General features: G+C 43.3%; 1 protein-coding gene across 3 annotated transcripts in view; it reads right to left on the reverse strand.

The window, feature by feature from the left end:
* SVOPL (SVOP like) overlaps positions 1-20,739 on the reverse strand; it is a 33,169-nt gene extending 12,430 nt beyond the window's left edge. The window contains exons 1-9 of one of the 3 annotated variants that reach the window (XM_038391331.2): positions 20,437-20,739; positions 15,663-15,803; positions 14,590-14,681; positions 13,472-13,570; positions 12,737-12,808; positions 11,663-11,787; positions 5,837-5,900; positions 3,237-3,362; positions 1,322-1,450 (exon numbers count right to left, since the gene is read on the reverse strand). In XM_038391331.2, the coding sequence (XP_038247259.1) occupies positions 1,322-1,450; positions 3,237-3,362; positions 5,837-5,900; positions 11,663-11,787; positions 12,737-12,808; positions 13,472-13,570; positions 14,590-14,681; positions 15,663-15,741 (786 nt within the window). In that variant the 5' untranslated portion in view covers positions 15,742-15,803; positions 20,437-20,739. Of the gene's footprint in view, positions 1-1,321; positions 1,451-3,236; positions 3,363-5,836; positions 5,901-11,662; positions 11,788-12,736; positions 12,809-13,471; positions 13,571-14,589; positions 14,682-15,662; positions 15,804-20,436 lie in introns of those variants that run through there. The other 2 variants (XM_038391413.2, XM_043518918.1) reach the window with 2 other exon arrangements.
* Positions 20,740-23,111: the final 2,372 nt, after the last annotated feature.

A 23,111-nucleotide genomic window follows, 5' to 3' on the forward strand; every position in this document is an offset into this window, starting at 1 on the left:
AATGCCTTTCTTGTTTAATCCTAACTAATGCCAATTCAATAGTACCACATTGCAAGAGCTGCCAAGGCCAATGCTAAGTGCCTGTGGGATTAGATAAGCAGCAAAGAGGTTTAGAAGAGGGACCCCTCCGAGCTGGGTGATGGTGTTGAAGATTCCCTTGGTTCAGGTCTAAGTTCCTTAGATCTAACCGTGGCCTCTTGAGCCACTCACATCATGATGTTCCCTTTCCTATTGATATGCAGGGCCTGAGCCATATTGTAACCAATAATAACTGCTCCAGTGCTTCCGCACCGCCAAGTGCTCCAGCTCCATTCCCCCATATCTGCCATTGACCAGGTGTTGCCGGTCATGACTAGTACATGCTTGTCTTGTAGTTCTGTCTGGAAAGGAAGAGCATAAGCCCAGTTTCCCACAGTTCATGATTTTTTTTCACTCTTGATCTGTCTGTTCTCCCTGAGTCACTTGTATGTTTCTATGGGCCCCCATTTGAGGAGTTGGACTGCATACCTGAGGCAGCAAGCTATGCTTAACTGTGTCCAGCCATGGCACAGGGTGGGGAGGAGGAATCTTTGTAGTTCTTTATCTGGAAATTTGCCACCTGGAGAATTTCCACACTTGATACTAGCATGCCCTGGAGCTGCATGAGGAATCTTACTGATACCAGGGTGCAGCTGTCAATCATTGAGTCAGGCCAACAAGGGGCAATTGTCTCATGTCAGAGATGAAGGCCTTGTCTTTGGCTGGGCTAGGATTACTCCAAGGTGCTTTGGTCTCTGACTCAGAATCAGATGGTTCTTCATGTTCACCTACAAGCTATGCTCTTGCAGGCAGGTTATGCTTGTTTCTGTGTCCTGAAGGGCCATTTTCCTCAAAAAGGAGCTTGGATGAACAGATCTTCCAGGAAGGGAAAGACATGAATTTCCTGCACCCAGAGAGCTGCTGCCAGATCTCTCAGCAACTCGGAAAAGACTCCTTAGGGATCTCACCGGGTCAAAGGGGGTGCTCTCTACTGAAAGCCTTTTTTATGGTAGCAAAAGCAAACATTTCCCCAGCATTATGTTCATTTGAATGAGAAGAAGAATATAATAAACAAGCCCATTAAAATGAAAGGGCTAAGATTTCTCTCTTTTAAATAGATAGATGACAGCTTCTATCGTGGCATTCAGTATTCCTTTGGAATGATGCCAGATATAGTAGAAAAGCATAGAACATGAAAAGCTTAAGGAAGATAGCCCCGTCCCCTAGATTCCCAGTCATCCCATGCCCCAGGAAATATCCAATCAACCATCACCATGATGAGAGAAGATAGTTTAACTCTCACATTAACAGACTCCACCAAGATCCCTTCTGGCATTACCGAGCGGTTCATCTTGGCAATCTTCTCCAGTGTTTCAACGGCTGCTTTGTTATTTCCAGTAGATACATTGTACCGAGCAGACTCTGGAATGAACTGCAAATACAGGTTGGTTAGGAAGAGCTTTAACAGCTTTGGGCAGCAAGACAGAGCTTTAGTTAAGTGCCAGGGGACAGTGCACAGACCCAATAGTTATTGTATTTCCCCCTTCTTTTTGCTGTTTCCCATCTGCATGCTTCAGTTTTCCAATCCACTGAGAATGCACATTCGTAAATATTAACCCAGATCCTCAGCTGGCGTAAAATTGGTGTCACTCCATCGATTGCAGTGGAGCTATGTTGATTTACCCAACCTGAGGCTCTGATCCAGTCTATAAACAGTGCTAGATAAGTGTTCTGAATAACAACAATTCCTTGCACATATTCAGTGAGTTCTCAGAGAACTAACAGAACTATTGATCTCTGTTCTACAGCCATTTTGGGACAGCCAATCAATAAAAAGAAAATGGCTTTTTTAAACCTGTGCGGAAACCAAACAAAAACAGTGAAACAAAAATAATAATTAAACAAAACCTAACTTGAATCTGACATTGTAAACTGAGACTAACAACATACCACCACTCCCTCTTAATAAAAGCGTCCCAGACTTCAGAGAGATTTTGGGTTCATTTCAAGGGATGGACAAAATTGGGGGACATTAGTTTAACCAGAGTGTTTCACTCATCCCTCGTATTGGTTACAAAATAAGTAGAACTGAGTGAATATTACCGAAAGCGGTGCTTGAATTTTTAAAGGCATTTGCTTGGCCATGCTTGTGCCTCTCGTTTTGTTATTTCCATGAACAAATCATGCAGCATAGTTTTACTAGCAGAGATGTTCAGAGAAGTCAAATTTCAAGACATGGGTATTTACAGAGATCCTAGTTTGTATTTGCAAGCATACATATTTATCTCAGTCCATGTCTACACTGCAATCAAAGGTGTGACTGCAGCTTGGATAGGCATAATATAGGCCTAAATATAGCAGTGAAGATATAGGAGCACAGGCTTCAGCATGGGTTTGGAAAGTGAAACCATATTCCAGGGGACCAGGCAGTTTTGTACTTCACTGCTATTTTTAGCTGTACTAAATACATTAAAACTAGAGCAATGATGTCTCCCCAAGCTGCAAATCACATTTTTGCCTGCGGTGTAGACATATCCTCAGACATGCTTGGGCACTCATCCAATCAAGGAATGGATTTTATTGTCTATGGTGATTTATCTGACCAATCACAGCTAATCAACATAGCTCAAATTGCGATATTCACAGAGACTTGTTTACATCAGTCCAGATAGAGTATGCTCTCCCCTGAATAAATAAGACGACATTGCAACCTGTTAAAAGGCTAACTTTGTTGGGTACGTTATTTGTTGTGAATTATTCACTTAGCTCTACAAAATGTAAAGAGTTACGAGGATGGGGTATATGCAGGGATGACAGCAATAAATTCCTAAATTTGCCAGCGTATGAATTGCAAACTTCTATGTAATCTAATCCAATCTCATCTCATCTATGTTTGCATGCCCTTCCCTCCCCCACCACCACAATATCAGAACACAGTGTATGGGCATTGGTGTTCTGGATCCCAGTCTTGGGATGCTGTTATGAAGGAACAGCAAATCTGTAGAAAGAGGTTGTCTCCTGCAGGTCCCTGCTTGCTGGTGCCTGGTGTGGGTTCTTCAAAGTTTGTCTCCATGAGAGGGCTGCTGTGGGTTATGGTGAAAGCAGGACCACAGGGGCAGGCTATCAGGTCCTGCTGTCTCTATCAGCTGATGGCAAAATATACCTAGAGATTCCAGACCTAGTGTGTTCTTTTGGGTGGGAGAGAGTGTTCTTCTCACCTTAAATGCCAGGATGAGAATGATGCCTGGAACAGAGGAGATTCTAATCAGCCAGCGCCAGCCTATGGTCGGGTTAACCACTGATGCCAATCCAATAATCAATAAGGAGCCTGCCAACCAAAAGACCTTTCAAATGGAAAGTGAGAGGTTACAATAAAGGAGCCAATGGTTATGGTTTGTATATTTTAACCACTGGTGTTCTCATTCTTTTCTGAGCAACCTTCCCCATCCACACCATTAGAATATGGTAGAGATTTGACCCAGACACAGTCAGGGAAGTTGAGTTTTTGGAGAGAGCTGGGCCAAAGTTTTGGTGCGACTGGGCCCAAGATGGTTTCAGTTAGCTGTGGTTGAACACAGAAAGTCATGTGTGATCAGCATTCCAAATGAAACCCTTTAATCTGATTCCCTGGTATTCATGAGCCTTTTTATTTGCTTCATTAGTCATATGAATGAGATTTTTTTTTCTTACAAGAATGTTTGTAGAAGGCAATAGTGCTATTAACACTAGTGCAAATAGTGAGCAATACTTTCCACTGATTTTATACCACAGGAGAATCTGGCCCAATACTTGCAAGCACGTGTGTCCTTGAAATTCTCATGTAGCCATTAGAAAAATGCTTTTTTAAATTTACACAGGTAAAGTAAGCAACAACAAACAAATTCATAAAAGCCACAACCTGTCCATTGAGTAATCTGGGGGCAAGGGAAAATAAATAATAAATAATAATCAAAGGATTTTGCCTGTTTATAAATCTTAGGCGAGAACAGAAACAATTACTTAAGTGATCAATCCAATGGCTCAAACAGAGAATAATGAAAAGTAAATACTCATTGCTACAAGGCCATGAATAAGCCAGAGGCCAATATATGTTTGCACAACTATTGGTTGACAGGGGTGTTGGAACTGAGGGGAGCGGGGGGGGGGGGGTCAGAGGGCCAGGGCCCTTTCACTTTTTGAAAGTGGACAGGCCTGGCCTGTCCACTTTTTGCTAGGGTGGACCCCACCCGCATCCCCTCCTCTTCCCCCAAGGCCCCATCTCCTGTCCAAGCCAGCATGGAGCCCAGCCAGGAAGGGGAGCCTGGGCAGTTGTGGGAGCCACGCATGTGGATCCTCCACCTGCCTATGGTGTGGCAGGGGAGGCTGAGAGCAGCCCCTGGCCCATGTCCTCGCCCCGCAGGTTCCCCACCTGGCCCAGGACAGGTGGAAGTGGAGGGTCTGTGACTCCATGCCAGTTCCTCACACGGCTCTCCCTGACCGAGCTCCTACTGGGGGGACTCAGAGTTGCAGCCTGGTGTGGACAGGAAGCTGCAGTCCCTCCACCTGCCCTGGAAGGAGGGCCTGAGGGGTAGACACATAGCCAGGGGCTGGTCTCAGTGTTCCCCCACCCCACCGGGCAGGTGGAGGGACCCACACTCTCCACACTGTTCTTATCATGGCTGGTTTCCAGCTCCAAGGGTCAGGAAGAGCCCACACAGGCAGCTGTGGGGAGCCTGGGTCCCTCCAGCTGCCCTGTGCAGGAGGTCTGGGGGACGGGAATATGGGCAGGGGACTACTTTCAACCCCACCCTGGGCGGGGCGGAAGGGGCACGCGGGTTCCCTGGCCCTGCTCCAGCTTCCGGCTGGGTACGGGATGGGGCCTCCAGGGGGAGAGGAGGGGAAGTGGCTGGGCCTCAGGCCCCTCACTTTTGGGAAGGCTCCAGTGCCCCTGCTGGTTGAGCATTTGGACAAATTCCTGTGTATCAGGAGCTCTTTGCAGATAATTCCAGAAACCCATGGAAAAAGTGCTAAATTCATTGGACAAATCATTCACAAGAAATAATTCAAGCAGCTCCAGATTTAACCAGCCCTTGCTTGGCAGTACAACCTGTCCCAGTGCACCTCAGTCCTAACTCGTAACCATCAATGCTGCTCCATTCCTGGCCACCCAGGGCACCTTTAGCTTTTCCAGCTCTGAGCCTCTCCTGAACAGAAACTGCCCATTATGCCACACTATATGATAAGTTTTTGATGTGCACAAATTGGGGACTCGCATGGCACCACCTAATGAATCTCTTATTATGACCCAAATCAGATTTTGAACTCATCTCCAAAGGTATACTGCACATGTGCTGATTCATTTGTCCTGGGCCAGCCCCAGTTTGAGTACTGAAAATTGCTTCCAGATAGACAGAGTCCAGTCTACTGGCGTGGAGCACATTTCTGTTTCAATTTTAAGCTGCCTATGTGCTATTATCTTTAAACGAGATTGAGTGGCTGACCCAGCTCCTGACTGACAGTCTGTCAGTGGCAATACTGTTAGAACAGGCAATGGACACATTTATCAACATGGCAACCAAAAGGCTGGATGTCAGCTGTCAATCAATGTCTCAGTGTCATGTACAGAGCAGCCAATTATCAGAAAAGAAATTGCTTTTCTTCTGCACACCCGTGCACATGTTTAATAATGCAGTGTTGACACACGCTGAGAATGAGATACCCTCACTGTGTGTAATACATATTCAGAGATTGTGGAACACATTAAAACTGGCTAGAATTCTGCTTTCTGAGCCAGACACAGGAAATCTGGGACTCTGGGCTGTAATGCATTTAATCTTACCTGAGATAAAGGCAACATATACCCTCGGTATTTTGTAGGCAAGAATTCAGTTTTTATGATAAGTCTGAAAAAAATGCAGAGAGAATGAGAATCTGCATGCAGCTGAAATGCCAGCTCAGTCAATTTTAGACTCCACTGTCAGTCAATAAAATTATAGTTGCTTTTTCACTGCTAGCAACTGAAAAATGGGTGCGGAACAAATAAACGTGCATAGCATTTGTGAGCATGTCTCATTGCATACCATAGAGCCAGATCCTCAGCTTAAGTAAATTGGTGTAACTCAACCTACTTCACTGGAATTGTGTCCATTTACAGCAGATGGGGGTTTGACCTAAAGCTTGTAATTCAGTGAAGAGTCTCTGGTCCTTTGACAGAGAGTGTCCCCTCCTCCATGTCAGAGATCCTTTAATGTTACTGCTCCTGCAGCAAAGATTGCTGCCAAATATCGACTTACTTTAACACGACATGCTGCACAAATATCTGCCCACAGGGACAAGGAAGCTATGTAATGTCAATCCAATAGTATACTTGAAGACATAATCTTAGGATACAATTATCTGAGTGCTGGCACTTTGCATCATGCACACTTCTAAGGGAAGGATCCATGGAGCTGTTTGGACTCCATGTTTAAATGCTATGCACTCTGTATGATGTGAAGTTAAAGAAAGGCTGGTTTTGGTTAGGTATCCTGAGGGGCTTCTCTATTCTCCTGCCTATACCCAGAGCCTAGAGGTGGGTCATAACCTTTCACATTGGATTGAAGCTGCTTTGCAATTCATCAGTCTGTTCACTACTCAGCCAGCAGAGTCCCTGGTTGAGAATAGTAACCTCTGCAGGGCATGGTTTCTTTCCCAAGGTCCAAGTGCCCTGCAGCATAGCACTACCAGAGAGAGCCAGTGGAAAAAAGGGAGGGAGGGCGGGAATAATGAAAAATGGTGAGTTTTCTGATTTGTTTCTATGTTGCAGGGTTTGAAATAAAACAGTTTTTCCCTAAAACCTTTGGAGAAATTGTGTTTTTTCAAAAAATTTTGAATTTTCAATATTTTTAATTTAAATTCCCTCCTCTTTCCCTCTTTTCTTCCTTTCTGCCACCGATTGCAGAAAAAGGAATAATATGTGAGTGGGAAAGGGTTCTTCACTTTTTTTTCTCCTCACCATAACTTTTTGAAACATCTCCAACTTCAAAAAAGTTACAGAGTTTTATTTTTCCTTTTGCCACTCTATAACTTTTCCAGATTTGAATATGTTTTGAAAAGTTAGAGTGGGGAAAAATGGAGGGAGAAAAAAACCCAAATCCAAAGCAAACCAAACACAGGAAAAAGTGAGAGGAAAAAACCCAACATACATCATTCAGCTATTACATTCAGTGGCAAAAAGGTTGGGAAAGGGGAAGAAAAAAAACCCCCAAATGTGAAATTTTTGAAAAACCCAACCAAATAAAAATTTCAATTTGAAATCAAATGTTTTGCTTTATTTCAAAATTTTCTGTCAAAACAATTAAAAAAAATCAAAAATTACAATATCCTATGAAAATTTTCATTTTTGACAAAACTACATTTTTTAGCAGGAAAATGATGGGACTGAAAAATATTGACCCACTCCACTTCCAGCCCCTGTCTGGGAATTGGGAGTGAATCCAGGCTTCCAACAACGGTACACGCCAAACTAGGTCACCTGGGCAGCTCTCGTCTTTAGCTTTTTGATTTGAATGGACTCTCCTGTGTTTATTCCTTGTGGAATTCATGAGCCTTTAATCTCACTTTCCATGCTGAGATTTTCATGAAGGGGGGGCATCTAATATCCATTTGGTGGGGAAAGACTAAAATATGTAAAGTATCTCTCTCTCTCTCTCTCGGGGTTTTACACTGCCTCCCATCTCCACGACATCTGAGCACCTTCCACAAAAAAGAAGAGCAATAGCAAATTCCACCGTGGATTTCATGTAATCTCTAGTACTTTTCCTTTTGCAAGTAAAAACTGTACTTGCAGTACAGTTTTTGTTCTAATTTTTTAGATTTAGTTATTTTCTCCTCTTTTTCTTCTTTTGTTGTTCTTGGTTGGTTAGAGGTCAGGATTAAAAGGGCTGACAGTGTTGTGAGTGTCAATGTTACAGTGTAAAGGCTTTTTCTGAAAAGGAAGTACTGAAAGTGTTCGCTATAACACTGACTGTATAACACTTAACACTGCAGTTTTCAAGTACGCATTGCATTTACATTTCAATACAAATGTACTATTCTCATAAAACATTCTATTATTAAAACAGAATTGTGTTGATTTTTTTCGTTTACTGTAAAGTAACATTTACACATCGATTACCTGTTTATTTGTCCCTTATCAAATGTGTTTGATAAGCCATGAGAGAGACAAGGTGGGTGAGACAATATCTTTTCTTGGACCAGACTTCAGGTCTGGGCCTGAGGTAAACCTGAGGAAAGCTATGGCTACACTACAGAGCTTACAGCAGCCCAGCTGCACTGCTGCTAGTGCCGATGCTCTATGCCAACAGGAGAAGGCTCTCCCTTTGTCTTAATTACTCCAGCCTCTGGGAGTAGTGCTAGCTATGTCTGAGAGAGAAGCTCTCATGCTGACATGTAGTGCTGTCCACACCGGCTCTTAGGTTAGAGAGTAGCAGCTGTGTTAGTCTGTATTCACAAAAAAGAAAAGGAGTACTTGTGGCACCTTAGAGACTAACAAATTTATTTGAGCATAAGCTTTCGTGAGCTACAGCTCACTTCATCGGATGCATTCGGTGGAAAATACAGTGGGGAGATTTAAATACACACAAAGAGAACATGAAACAATGGGTTTTATCATACACACTGTAAGGAGAGTGATCACTTAAGATGAGCTATTACCAGTAGGAAGGAGGGGGGGAAGGAGGAAAACCTTTTGTAGTGATAATCAAGGTGGGCCCTTTCCAGCAGTTAACAAGAACGTCTGAGGAACAGTGCGGGGTGGGGTGGGGGGAGAAATAACATGGGGAAATAGTTTTACTTTATATAATGACTCATCCATTCCCAGTCTCTATTCAAGCCTAAGTTAATTGTATCCAGTTTGCAAATTAATTCCAATTCAGCAGTCTCTCCTTGGAGTCTGTTTTTGAAGTTTTTTTGTTGAAGGATAGCCACTCTCAGGTCTGTAATCATGTGACCAGAGAGACTGAAGTGTTCTCTGACTGGTTTTTGAATGTTCTAATTCTTGACGTCTGATTTGTGTCCATTTATTCTTTTACCTAGAGACTGTCCAGTTTGACCAATGTACATGGCAGAGGGGCATTGCTGGCACATGATGGCATATATCACATTGGTAGATGTGCAGGTGAACGAGCCTCTGATAGTGTGGCTGATGTGATTAGGCCCTATGATGGTGTCCCCTGAATAGATATGTGAACGGAGTTGGCAACGGGCTTTGTTGCAAGGATAGGTTCCTGTGTTAGTGGTTCTGTTGTGTGGTGTGTGGTTGCTGGTGAGTATTTGCTTCAGATTGGGGGGCTGTCTGTAAGCAAGGACTGGCCTGTCTTCCGAGATCTGTGAGAGTGATGGGTCGTCCTTCAGGATAGGTTGTAGATCCTTGATGATGCGTTGGAGAGGTTTTAGTTGGGGGCTGAAGGTGATGGCTAGTGGCGTTCTGTTATTTTCTTTGTTGGGCCTGTCCTGTAGTAGGTGACTTCTGGGTACTCTTCTGGCTCTGTCAGTCTGTTTCTTCACTTCAGCAGGTGGGTAATGTAGTTGTAAAAATGCATGATAGAGATCTTGTAGGTGTTTGTCTCTGTCTGAGGGGTTGGAGCAAATGCGGTTATATCGTAGAGCTTGGCTGTAGACAATGGATCGTGTGGTGTGATCTGTCTGAAAGCTAGAGGCATGTAGGTAGGAATAGTGGTCAGTAGGTTTCCAATATAGGGTGGTGTTTATGTGACCATTGCTTATTAGCACCGTAGTGTCCAGGAAGTGGATCTGGTGGAGTAGGGGTCCCTACTCTACTTGTGCTACATTGATGACATCTTCATCATCTGGACCCGTGGAAAAGAAGCCCTTGAGGAATTCCACCAGGATTTCAATAATTTCCATCCCACCACCAACCTCAGCCTGGACCAGTCCACACAAGAGATCCACTTCCTGGACGGTGCTAATCACCACCAATGTGATATATGCCATCATGTGCCAGCAATGCCCCTCTGCCATGTACATTGGTCAAACTGGACAGTCTCTACGTAAAAGAATAAATGGACATAAATCAAATGTCAAGAATTATAACATTCAAAAGCCAGTTGGAGAACACTTCAGTCTCTCTGGTCACATGATTACAGACCTGAGAGTGGCTATCCTTCAACAAAAAAACTTCAAAAACAGACTCCAGCAAGAGACTGCTGAATTGGAATTAATTTGCAAACTGAATACAATTAACTTAGGCTTGAATAGAGACTGGGAGTGGATGAGTCATTACATAAAGTAAAACTATTTCCCCATGTTATTTCTCCCCCCACCCCAACCCCCTCTGTTCCTCAGACGTTCTTGTTAACTGCTGGAAATGGCCCACCTTGATTATCACCACAAAAGGTTTTCTTCCTCTTCCCCCCCCCTTCCTGCTGGTAATAGCTCATCTGAAGTGATCACTCTCCTTACAGTGTATATGATAAAACCCATTGTTTCATGTTCTCTTTGTGTGTATTTAAATCTCCCCACTGTATTTTCCACTGAATGCATCCGATGAAGTGAGCTGTAGCTCACGAAAGCTTATGCTCAAATAAATTTGTTAGTCTCTAAGGTGCCACAAGTACTCCTTTTCTTTTTTACTTAGGTTAGAGTAACTTACATCATTCAGGGGGGTAGCTTATTCTCACTTAAACTGTATGGTAGCCATAACCAAAGACCTGAGGAAGAGCTCTGTGTAGCTCAAAAACTTGTCTCTCTCACCACCAGTAATTGGTCCAAGAAAAGCTATTACCTCACCCACCTTGTCTCTCTAATATCCTGGGTCTGACACAGCTACAATTATCTTGCATATACCATTTGATAAGCCATTGTCATTCATTTAGTGTAAACTAGCTGCCCCTGTCTAATCTAGATTGTTTAGATCTTCAGGAATGTAATTTAAAGCTCTGTTCAGAAGGGTTCCTTGAAATTCTGATAAAGTGGATGGGGGAATTTCCCCTCATTTCCCCTTTATTCCCAGCCCTCTTAAGAAGTCCCTGGTTGACGGTCTACTCCCATGATTGCCCCTGCCCTGCCTGAGGTGAAGTACACTGCCTCCACATCACTCCATGGGCTAAATACAGGGGGAAATGGGGGAAATTCTATGTCCTGATATACACTGGAGGTCAGACTAGATGATCAAATGGTCCCTTCTGGCCTTAAACTCTATGAAGCATCCAGCCTCTACTAGGCCCAGGATGCTGTGGATTAAACTCGTAATCTGCAGAGCACTACAATTTAATAGAACTCTGTTATCACTTTTAACTGACTGAGTCTAACAAAATTAGATGAGTTCAAAGTGCATTCTAGTCTGGCTACCACAGCTAACCAAGTGCTATAAGTCTTTTTCTCTTTGCCTTTGAAAAAAGGGTACATTAGCCAGCTTGCCAGTAAGTTTTTCACTTGCTTACACTGGTTGGAAAATTTCAATGACTTTTTCTTTGGCATAAAATGAGAATTTATTTTTTCCACAAACACCCCTCATGCAACCAGCTCTATCTGTCACATTTAGTAAGTAGTACTTAGTCACATGAGACATGGGGAGAATTCAGCTGATCTCCTCCCCTTAAAAGGTGCTCTTGATTTCTATTTGCCTATTGCTCCCAGTGCTACAGTGCTCAAAGTACAACGTTACCCTTGTGCGTGGCCTGACACACCGCATCCCACCATGGCCCGGAGGAAAACAAACCAGATGTACGATGGGGAAAATGATGTCAGCAAGGAGAAATAGGCCCCCCATAAGAAAGAGATCAGCAGAATCTGGAAGGGAAGGATTAGAAAACATCCCTATTCAGGACAGCACTTCAAGCATAGGATTGAATGTTTTGCTGACTTGGGGCATAAATAAAGCACAGATCAGCTGAGCCCAAATGGAAATTCAAAGCATCGGTCTCTGAGACCTTGTCTATACTACAGGTTACTTCAGCGGCAGGAGGTATTAAGCTGATAGGAGAGCTCTCTCCTGTTGACTTAGAGAGTCACCACCACACCAGCAGTGCAGCTGCAAGTGCTGTAGCACGGATGTAGCCCGAGAGACTTTTTAAATAAATAGAGTTGGGCGAGGGTTCCTCCTTAGTTAGCATCACCTACAGCTCGAGTTGGCCCCATTCTTTCACATTGACCTCTTTAAAGACCCTAATCCAAGAGCAGGCTTTCAAAGGGCTTTAGATCAAGCTCAATGGGAAGTGAAAAGCACCAAGGATCCATAAGCCTTTGAATGCTTCTGTACCCTTCCAACAACCAACCACTGTGCAAATTCGATACCCTCTGACACAAGTGCTTATTGTCATATAGTCTGGCTGCCCATCGTGAGAGACACAAGGGCTCTGCTTTCTGAACCAATTCTAACTCTGGAATGTGGCGTGCCTAGGAATAGGGTAGTATCCCTTTAAATAGCTTGCGAGCAATCTAATGGTGCCCCATATTCTGTGATTATGTTTCAGAGGCTTACCTGTAGGAACCCATGTTTGAAAATGTCCTTAATTCTCATTCCAGCCCTGCCACTGATTTGCTGTGCAGTCCTGGACAAATGTATGCGTAAAGGGGGACATGAATAACAATAGCCCCCTCACAAAGATTGATTAGGTGATGTGGTTAAAGGTGTAACAGTCTGAGTCAATGCTAACCTTATTATTTGACAGTTCTGTCATGAGGCCTGGCTCTGTTGTTAAAAGGGACTAAAATGGAATGCTCCAGAACTTTCACTTACCTTCCAGCGGCCGTATCTGTCAGCTAAGAGTCCAAAGAGTATACTGAATATCATATAGCCAAAAAACACCATCTAAGAGGGATTAAAACATTGCCTTGGTTAATCAATGGGGGGTTTTTCCACACCTTGTACCTATTATGTAGCACTGCTCTTAAATGTGTGGTTGAACTTAATACACCTGAAACTGAGGGATTAATAACTGTGACTTGAGCCATATGTATGGTCAGGTTTACCATTCACAGCTTTCCCAAGGTGTCTTAATCCAGACCTGTAGCATCCTCTACTATTTCAATCCTGGGACTGATACTTCAGATAAACTACGACAAATCTTTAAGAGGGAGAGGATGGTCTTGTGACTGAACTCAGAAGATCTGGATTCTAACCTTGACTGTGCCACATGCTTGTTGTGTGACTTTGGGCTATTCATTTATTCTTTTTGCCTCAGTTTCCACAATTGTAAAATGATGATAACATGTCCCTCCCTCAAAGGGCTGTTGGGAGATTAAATTCATTAACATCTGTGATATGTTCAGATACTGCCCTGTTAAAGAGTCTATAAATAACTAAAATTAGTATATATTAGGTAACAATTTTCTGAGTACTCATATATCCCTTTTCTCCATAGCATTGAGCATCTTCCAGTCTGGTTAAATGTGCATTTAAACTAAACCAAACAGCTCCTTCCCCGGCAATGTTTGCAGAGTACAAGCTTAAGGGGTTATAAATGACACATACCGTTGTCACTAAAGCCACCTGCCAGTCGTTAAGTTGCCACTCACAACGGATTAGTGGAGAAACAACAGCTATTAGCATGATCTCCATGGCTTCTACCACCTTCAAGAACAAACATACACATTTGCAAAGGCCAGTTCCAGTGTCAGCACAGTGAACAATTCCTTTGCATGCCGGGGGAAAAAATCCCAGTCATGCTAGAGCTTGAAATCCAGGTGACCAAAAGTCAGGCCATCCATTTGGAACAGTACACATACACTTTCCAGAACCAACCTGGAGTATTCTGCAGGCAGAGCCGAAGGAATCATGGAACGGGCATCTCCCTCAGCCCTGATATGGAGTATACCCAGTACCTCTGCAATGCATGCACACCCCCATTGGTTGTATTACTGGGATTCTCAGTCATTCAAAGAACAGTTACTGTGGTACTGGACTCAGAGAATAACAACCATTTACAAGGCCTATTGGAGGACCCAATCTTTGTCTTGTCCAGAAAGTTGTGAATTCTTGGAAACATGGGGGGAGGGGTTCAGAGGGAAGTTTCTCAAATTATTTTTGGGAGGGCTAGAGACTGACAGGGTCCTCTCTCTCTGCCCATGTGTATTAGTGGAGACTGCTCTGTCCTTCAGACTCTTGAAAAATCAAACTACTTCTTTCAGTGTCTAACTATGAATTTAAGAGTTTTAACTCAAGACACCCACATTTGAGAATCTTGGCTGGGAAGTGCAATTGTACTACGTTGGTTTAATACATGTGAACATGTCGCCCACTAGTGACTGATTACAGCAAAGATAAGAGTCTGCTATTTACTCATTGCTAATGGAGTCCCTCCTTTAGCTCAAATTATAATGCTTTGGGTGCAGTCACTCTCAGGTCTGAGCCCAGCTGATGACTGTGGTGTTTCTGTGTTTTTCAGGATGGCTTGTTACACAAAGAAGAAAGGAAAGGGAACTATGAGTGACAAATGCTGACCCATGTACACCCATGCAACCCCAGTTAAGTCAATGGTAAGTTATAGCTGAGGTAGGAAGTGAACCTAGAGTCTATGGATTCTGTTTCATATTAATAAGGATACTGTAATAGGATTTTTAGGCTCAAGTTAGTAGACAATGAAAACCTACACCAGTACTGCCCATGATCAGGAAAAGCGCTATATGAAACCGTCCAAACCCGATGGTTTCCACAGCCTCTTCCACTGTAAATGTCTTCTGTTCTAAACGTCAAAGAGAAAGAGAGCGTTAGAACTGAGACTACCCCTAAGTACATCCTTGCAAAACAGAACCAGTTTTTGTTATTGGTAGGAAAGATGTTGGAAACTCCATCAGTGCCAGAGATCTTCTTTCAACTAGGCAGCTGTAGAATTATATATAGCCCCAAGAGGTCAGGGTTGCTGAGCACTTTAGAGATTCAACAAAATGAAAGAGAGAGAAAATCAAGAGATGATAGATAGCCAGTGAGAATACAGAACATACATGGAAGGAAGGACGAGGTCTATCATCCAGTGCTTTTCATGTAGTATTCTGAGCTACTGTATGTATTGCACAGACCAAGGAAGAATGGTTTCGGGTTAGAGAATTGTCCTGGAATGCAGGAGCCCTGGGTTCATTTCCCAGCTCTACCGCAGATTTCCTGTATGGCCTTGGGCAAGTCACTTACTCTGGGTCCTCGGTTCCCCAGCTGTACTAGTCAGGATAATACCACTTTCCCCAGCACAGCAGGCATTTCAGTATGGGAGGAAGCCAGAGCTCACTGCAGCCCAGTAATCCTTGTTATTTTAACGGCCCCAGATGACAATTACAAGCTGGCTGCTCTAACCTGTGCTATAAGTCAGGTCAGCAGCTGAAGAGCTTAGTACCAACTTTACTTTTCCATCTTCAGCATAAGCATGACACAGCTGAGGAGGGGGCCCTAGCTTTCCTTGCATAAATTGCTTTAAAATAAGCTTAATAGAAAGTGCTAAAATCTACCTTCGAACTATATTAGGGTAAAATTCACTTGCTGAGTTGCTATCACAGAGTAGCATTGAGGGGGCTGGCTATTTATCCCAGCAGAACCTTGCTCATCACGTATGGAGGTGATAGGGCTCTCTGTGGGGAAGCCACACCCAACCCCAACCCAGGGCCAGACTGAGATGCGACACCTCCTTACTGAGATGTGACAACCACCACCCTCAGTCCAGCTTATATGAACCAACCTTTCTTGGGTTCTTGCCTCTCAGTGCCTATTTCCTCCAGGCCAATGGCATTTGGTACTTCTTTTTGCTGGGTGGCCATCTTCAGCTCTTGTTGGGTTTCCAAAGATGACAATGGAGATTACTTTGATTTCACTTTCCAACCTACAAGATAGTCACAGTCTTAGTAATGAGCCATCAAGTAATTTCCAATGCAAGACTGGTGGTAGTGAGGGAAGTTTAAAGTCTCTTAGTTTCAGAGGATGCTAATAGGAAATGTTAAGGGTTTGCACGTACCTCCTGTTGGTGTGTGTTTAAATAAAAAATTAGAAGGGCTGTCATGGACAATTTATTAAAATTGGCAAAGGTCAGTCACCATCCTGGCGTATTCATGAAAAGTCCAATGAAGCTACTAAAAAAGGTAGGATAACCCTCATATACCTTCATGGGGTATTGTGGAGGCTTTTTAATCAACATTTGTAAAGAGATTTGAGATCCTCAAGTGAAAGGTGCTATATGTGCAGAAGTCATTGTCTGAAAGGCACCTAGCATGCTGTGGGTTTGTGTTCACTCAGGGAAAGGAAGGCAAAGAAGGAATCAGATAACCTAAATGGGAGACTGTATGAATGGTGACTTTCTAATTTTTTTCCTTAGAGTAGTAATAGACTATCTCTTCACAGAGAGACAGAGTGTGTTTCCACCAAAATCTAAATGCTTCACTGAATCAGATTGATTTCACCAGAATTTTGTTTTGGAAGAAAACTGGAAAAAAGTTCCAACAACATTGAAACAACCTGGTTTCACGTTTTCGTAATGGAACATTTGCATTTTTCATTACAAAAGGACTTTTCATTTGAATATTTGATTATATTACATATTATGATGCATACAAAACATTTAAAGGGTCAAAACTGACATGAAAATGAAAAACAAAATGCTTCAGAATTTTCCTTCATGGAGAATTTTGAAATTTTCTGGTTTTGCTTTGCTGCAGAACAAAGCCTAATTTAGAAAGCCCCAAATCCTTAGCAAAATGAAATTTCCCTCCTCTGCGCAGTTCTGCTACTCCCTCCTGGCAGCAGGGCTTGTTCTAGGGGAGGGTGAGCAGGGCAGTTGCCTTAGGCGCCAACTTCCAAGGGGTGCAGTGCCTGTGATGCTCAGGTTGTTTGTTTTTCTCCTCAGCTGTTTGGAAGGGGAGTGGGGATGCAACAAGAACATTTTCTGCCCTGGCTGGCAAAAGAGCCACCTCCTGCTTAGGGGAGACCCTCCTGTGACACAAATGAGAGCATAGCTCCAGATGAAGTCCCAGTTGGGGCAGGTTCCTCATTACACACAATGTGAGAAAGAGGGTTGTGCTGTTGAGTTGGAATTCTGCCTGCTTTTCCGGTTTCCTCAGAAACAGATCCACACTGGGTTTCACCTGAGGTACCAGCAGTGCTGGGGAAAGGACGGGATGCACAACATTAGGGATTGCCATCCTCTTTCTCTGGATTAGCCTGGGCAGCAGCAAAGCAAGCTACCTTCACACTGCCCCCCTCCAGCCATCAGCGGCACCCTCAACCTTGTGCTGAAAGGACAACTTCTCGGGGTGAAGATAGCTGTTGAGGCTGGGATTTGCAAAGACACCTAAGGGAGTTAGAGCTTAAATCTTCCATGTCTCTGTAAAAAGGGGACAACAATGCCTCCCTCACAGGAATGCTGTGGGGATTACTTCCCACTGGCTAAGCTCTTTTAAAGACATAATGGGCTCTCTAATTGCTAATCATCATTATATCGTGCTTTGAAATTAAGCCCAGCAGGTTGGAACACCCTGCACACATATCAAAAGGGATCGCGCATCTGTGCTCTTAAGCCCTCTTTCTTAAGCCCTTCGTACGCAGCCCAAGAACACCACTGCCAGTGGATTCTGTGCAACCCAACCCCCCATTATATAACCAGCAAAACACTGCCCGTTGTTGGTGTCGCTCCTCAATGAAAATAACATCATGAAGTTCTTTTGTCCAGCTTCCTCAAACAGTTTTAACCCCCATCTCACATTCTACCACCTCCGGGGCAGGGGAAACAGGTCCAAAAGGTCTATATTAAAATGGAGGCAATCACAGGTCTCCTCTGCTGGCTGGGGAGATGAAGGTTAGTGTTTTCACGAACGCTGCAGGGCTGTGCGCTTGCCTGCATTCGGGATGTGGGTCCAACTCCCAGTGAAGTCAATGGAAGGCTCTCTTTTTGACGTCAGTGGGAGTTCATTTGGGCCCCTGGAGAGTGACGCTAAGAAATTCACTCAGTTACCCTCTCAAACACATTCCTCTTCCAGGCGCAGGACCAATGTGCTGTTTCCCATCCTAGTAGGCCTAGCAAGGGGAGAGAGGCAATGGAGGAGAGAAATGTTGACAGAGAGGGTTGAAAACTGAAGGAAAAAATAGATAGAGACCAAAAGGCCAAATCAGAAAAGAAAATGGTTTGAAGAGAGTCAGGGAGTTTGAGAGAAAAAGAATGAACTGTGACATTTTAAAGAGATGTAAAATATCAGTTATCTTAGTTAGAGAGAAACACAAACAAAAAAAAATCCTGAATTCTGGAAACATTCAAAATTTAGGTCAACACTTTACACTGAGGGATATTTTAAAGGGTTAATAATTGATTAACAGATGTTTTAGATGACAGAATCTTTGTTATAAATTGTTACAGAATCCAACCGGTCAATAAGCTGCTTATTGTATAGCTCAGTGGTTCTCAAACTTTTGTGCTGTTGACCCCTTTCACATAGCAAGCCTCTGAATGCGACCTCCCTTGTAAATTAAAAACATGTTTTTATATATTTAACACTATTATAAATGCTGGAGGAAAAGCAGGGTTTGGGGTGGAGGCTGATAGCTCGGGACTCCCCATATAATAACCTCGCGACCCCCTGAGTGGTCCCAACTCCCAGTTTGAGAACCCCTGGTATAGCTTATAACATCTTCCTTTGAGGTGTTTATAACTGTCCACAACACATACTACTCATATCTGTAATATGTTTATACTGTCTATTCCCAATTCTTAACTGTTTATAAGTGGAAACAATATAAATTGTTACTAAAATGGATTATCTAGAAGAGCCCTTGGAAAAAGAACAGTGCTTCATTCCAGGTTTGAAATGTCTTCTTCACAACTATAAAGGCTAGAGATAAATAAATAACTCTGTCAGTACGTCCTGCCCTAATATTGCTGTGCACTGCTGAAAAGCTGCAGTATGCCAAACCAAAGCTGGCTTCAATGCAGTGAAGTGGTGATTATTATTAGAGTTCAGAGTAGCAGCTGTGTTAGTCTGTATCCGCAAAAAGAAAAGAAGGACTTGTGGCACCTTAGAGACTAACAAATTTATTTGAGCATAAGCTTTCATGAGCTACAGCTCAATTCATCGGATGTAGCTCATGAAAGCTTACGCTCAAATAAATTTGTTAGTCTCTAAGGTGCCACAAGTCCTCCTTTTCTTATTGTTATAGTGTTTGTGGTGGAGGGTAGGAGTTGGAAGGCAGCTAACTAGATCAGATGAAAGGAGAGACACACGGGAGGTCTTTTAGCTGGTAAGGGTCCAAACCAAAGCCTGCGGAAGTGAAAGGAAAATCTCTCATTGACTTCAGTGGGCACTGGACGAGGCCCTAATGCCATGCTTTTACTATTTCAAAGACAGGGTGGGTGAGGTAATATCGTTTACTGGACCAATTTCTGCTGGTGAGAGAGACAAGCTTTGGAGCTTACACAGAGCTCTTCTTCAGGTCTGGGAAACGTACTCTCAGTGAGGCTTGGAGCGCCTTTCCCAGATCGGAAGAAGAATTCCATGCAGTTCGAAAGCTTCTCTCTTACCCACAGAAGTTGGTCCAATAAATGAGATTACCTCACCCACCTTGTCTGGCTAATATTCTGGGAACAACACAGCTACTACCCCACTGCATATGCTGATTCAGACAGTTTGATAGTAAGGTGCCCATCAGAACCCTAAATCGAGGGTAGCGCAGAGAAAGCATTTGGCAAATCAATGTTAACAGAAGGCTCTACCTTTTTAGTCACTATCTAGTGCTCCCACACCGGCTGGATGCTTCACAGTTAAATACACTGATAGATCTTTTGCAGTGCCACTGTGGTGGCCATGAGAAAAAGCCCCTTGCTTCACATCTACAAAGGAGCAGCACCACAGAAACATGCCCTGTATATTCATCTCTCTCTCCATATGGTGTCTTGTGCTGGATGCATCATGAAAGACACTGTATAATTCAAATGTCTATAGTATTACATGCTATACAACAGCTTTTATGTCTAAAAGAACGGGTGAGCAGAATGTGACATTTTTATCCATATGTGAATACTTCCAAGAAATCTTCCTATAGCTCTAACTAAAAGTTCAGGCTTGCTCCCCACAAACATTTCCAAACTTATTTGCCCTGGTACAAGAACTAGAGTCTTCTGTCCTTCCTGGGGCTGTCACAAGGGTTAATTGATTAATAATTGTAAGTCACTTTGAAAACACTAAGTGCTGTATAAGTGATACATTAATAACCATCACCACCACAATAATGCAATAGCTAAAGGGAGCAGCCTGAGTGATAAGTTTAGTGGCACAGAGATGACACAGAAAGATTAACCGACTCACAATGAGAACCCTGGCAGGATTTCTCAATGGAGGCAGGTATAGGAAATACATTGCTGCTCACCAGGCCTTTAGATAACTTAGTCTCCGTCACAGCAAAACACACAAACATTCAAATAACCCCACTCCACCTAGACAGGACTTGGTTTTGATTTTTGAGTGAAAGTTTCTTACCTTGGAAAGCTCTCAAATTTGAGGAAATGGCTCTTTCCTCGTTTACAGTTTTAACTATTCTGCCTCTTTTCCTTTTATTGCACTAGCTGCATTGCTGCTTTTGGGGCCAGCTTCCATAACTTACTTTTCTTCGTAGCCGGGGGCATACACGTACCTCTCTAAATCTTTCAGCTCTGGCTTATCTGGGTTTTAAATGAAGGGTTTCAAAACTTCCTCATTCCTTTCCAAAGTAAGTTGCTGCATTTACGGTATCTTAATAGGTCAATTCACCCTGTGCCTCCAGGAAATGTTTTTAAGGAATTTACATTAAAATATGCAGGTTAATATCCTTGAGCCACACCTCCTCCACGACAACATTTCACCTGTCCCGTTTTAAAAGGGCAACACCAACCCATAATTTCATAGCATTTAAGGCCAGAAGGGACCATTAGATTATCTAATCGGACTACCTGCATATGACAGGACATTACATTTCACACAGTTACCCCTATATTGAGCTCAATAATTTGGGTTAAATTAAAGCAATTTTAACTCCTTAGGAAACTAAACTATTGTGTTCCACAGGCAGAGAACAGTAGAGACTGAGATGCCACCTATGCCCAAGGATTCTGCAGTGTCAGGGAATTGATTCGGTGAGATGTGCCCAGATGATCCCAGCAGGCAAACCAGGCCCCATGCTACAGAAGAAGGTGAAAACTCCCAAGTTTCCTGCCAGTTGCCCTGGAAGAAAATTCCTTCCTGATCCAGAAAATGGCAATCAGTTTGACCCTGAGCAAATGAACAAGTCGCACTGGCCAGGTATAGAGAAAAAGGCCTCTATATACCACCTCAGAGCACTGATCCATCCCATCTGTTGTCCTGTCTCCTCCTCTGGCCAATCCCTCATGCTTCAGAGGAAGGAAAAAAAAAAACAACCCAAACCAACCTAACTCCCTTGCCATGCCCCCACCCCCTGACCCACACTACTTCTGGCCAATTGTTCATCAGGGGAAAAAAAATTCTTCCTGAACCCTGCAGGTGACCAACTAAAGCCCTGAAGCATGAGATGTGGTTATAGTCATCATCACAATGCAAAACTGAAAGTGGCATGAGCATGCTTCCTGTTCTCTCCATGGCTAATGAAGAAAGGGAATCAATGGGAGAAGTCATAGATTCACAGACTCCCCTCAAACGCTGACACACAGAAACGGATGGGAAGACATCCTTTGTTAAAAGAGAGAGGCCCCTAACATAATGAATGGGAGTGTGAGATTCCAAATGGTCTCCTCTGATGCTGGCATGACGGCCTGACGTCTATTCCCAGATATTTCCAGTTTAATACAAGCACTGTTTCACAATGAGGACTTATGAGTTAAGTAAAAGAAGGCAGTTTTCTTTAGGTACCATCTTCTCCCTGTTTAAAATGTGAACACCAGAACTGAACACAGTGTTATAGTAGTAGTCTTACCAAAGCATTTTAATTTCATGCAGCATGGCCTCTGGGGTCAGGAAGGAATTTGCTCCAGCCCAACATATAACATTCCATAGCATTATTTTACAACCTCCTTTTAAATGTCCCATATTGGCCCATGCTGAACTAGATGGATCAGTAGTAGGATTTGGTGTGCCAAATCCATGATCCTATACCCACTTTGTAAACTGGTTCCAGCAAAATTGAAACACTTCACATAAAATCACAGCATTTAGTAGAAATTTCACAATGCCAACTTCCCTGTGTTAATGTGAACAAAACTGGCCACAGTTCTGTGACATTCACAACCAGTAAAGACTCGTAATTTTAGGCCCAGAGATCCAGTGTTCAAGCCCTCCCAATGATATATCCAGGAGAATCGTGACAAATAATGTTCTGTTGGAGGACTGAACTTTTGTGGATCTCTAATGCATGGGATGAGCTTTCCTGACCAGTGAGAGTGTATAACCTACACTAACATGGTTGACTTTGTTGGCTAGGCTATGTATAGAGATTTGTGGGTCTATACTGCCGTCAAACTAACACAGCTAATTCTTTAGCTCAAGCAGTAGAGGCTTTTGCATTTAGATCCAGAGCTCTCCACTGGTGACCCACTTAGCAGCATGTTTGTACAAACATATGTGAAGGAGTTCAGAGAAATTGTGTGATTATTATTATTCAGATGCCCAGAGAAATAGAATGTGTGCTAATAGAATGTGTGCGTGGTGGTGGGAAGGAGCGGATGAAGCAGCAGTGCTGCCTATTAGTATTCCGAATAAAGTTGGGCCAGACCTTGTCCAATGAGACATGTGGATATCACTTCCTGGGAACTTCTGCCATCCAAGAAATAGAGGTGCAAACACACAAAAAATACTCGTGGGGCAGAGAGAGTAGGAGTAAAAATGAATGACTCCTGCAGCTGCCCTGAGCGGGATATCAACAGGATGCACGACTGGAAGGTATTAAATACGATGGTGATGAGGGCAATATAAGGGCCAGTACACAATAGTGCAATTATAATAATCTGGTGAGAGACACAGTCCTCTCATCCCTGACCCCAGTAATGCCTATGGCATGCAGAAGGGGGAAGATGCATCTGGCTTGGCACTTGTACGTAAACAGGAAGGGAAATGCAAAACAATGAAGATTTTGGATAAAGCGAATGAAAATAATACATCTCAATGCCTTTGTTGAATTGGCAGCTGCCTTAAAGACTGAACAAATT

The sequence above is a fragment of the Dermochelys coriacea genome, chromosome 1, assembly GCF_009764565.3.
Source record: "Dermochelys coriacea isolate rDerCor1 chromosome 1, rDerCor1.pri.v4, whole genome shotgun sequence".
NCBI classification, from domain to species: Eukaryota; Metazoa; Chordata; order Testudines; family Dermochelyidae; genus Dermochelys; species Dermochelys coriacea.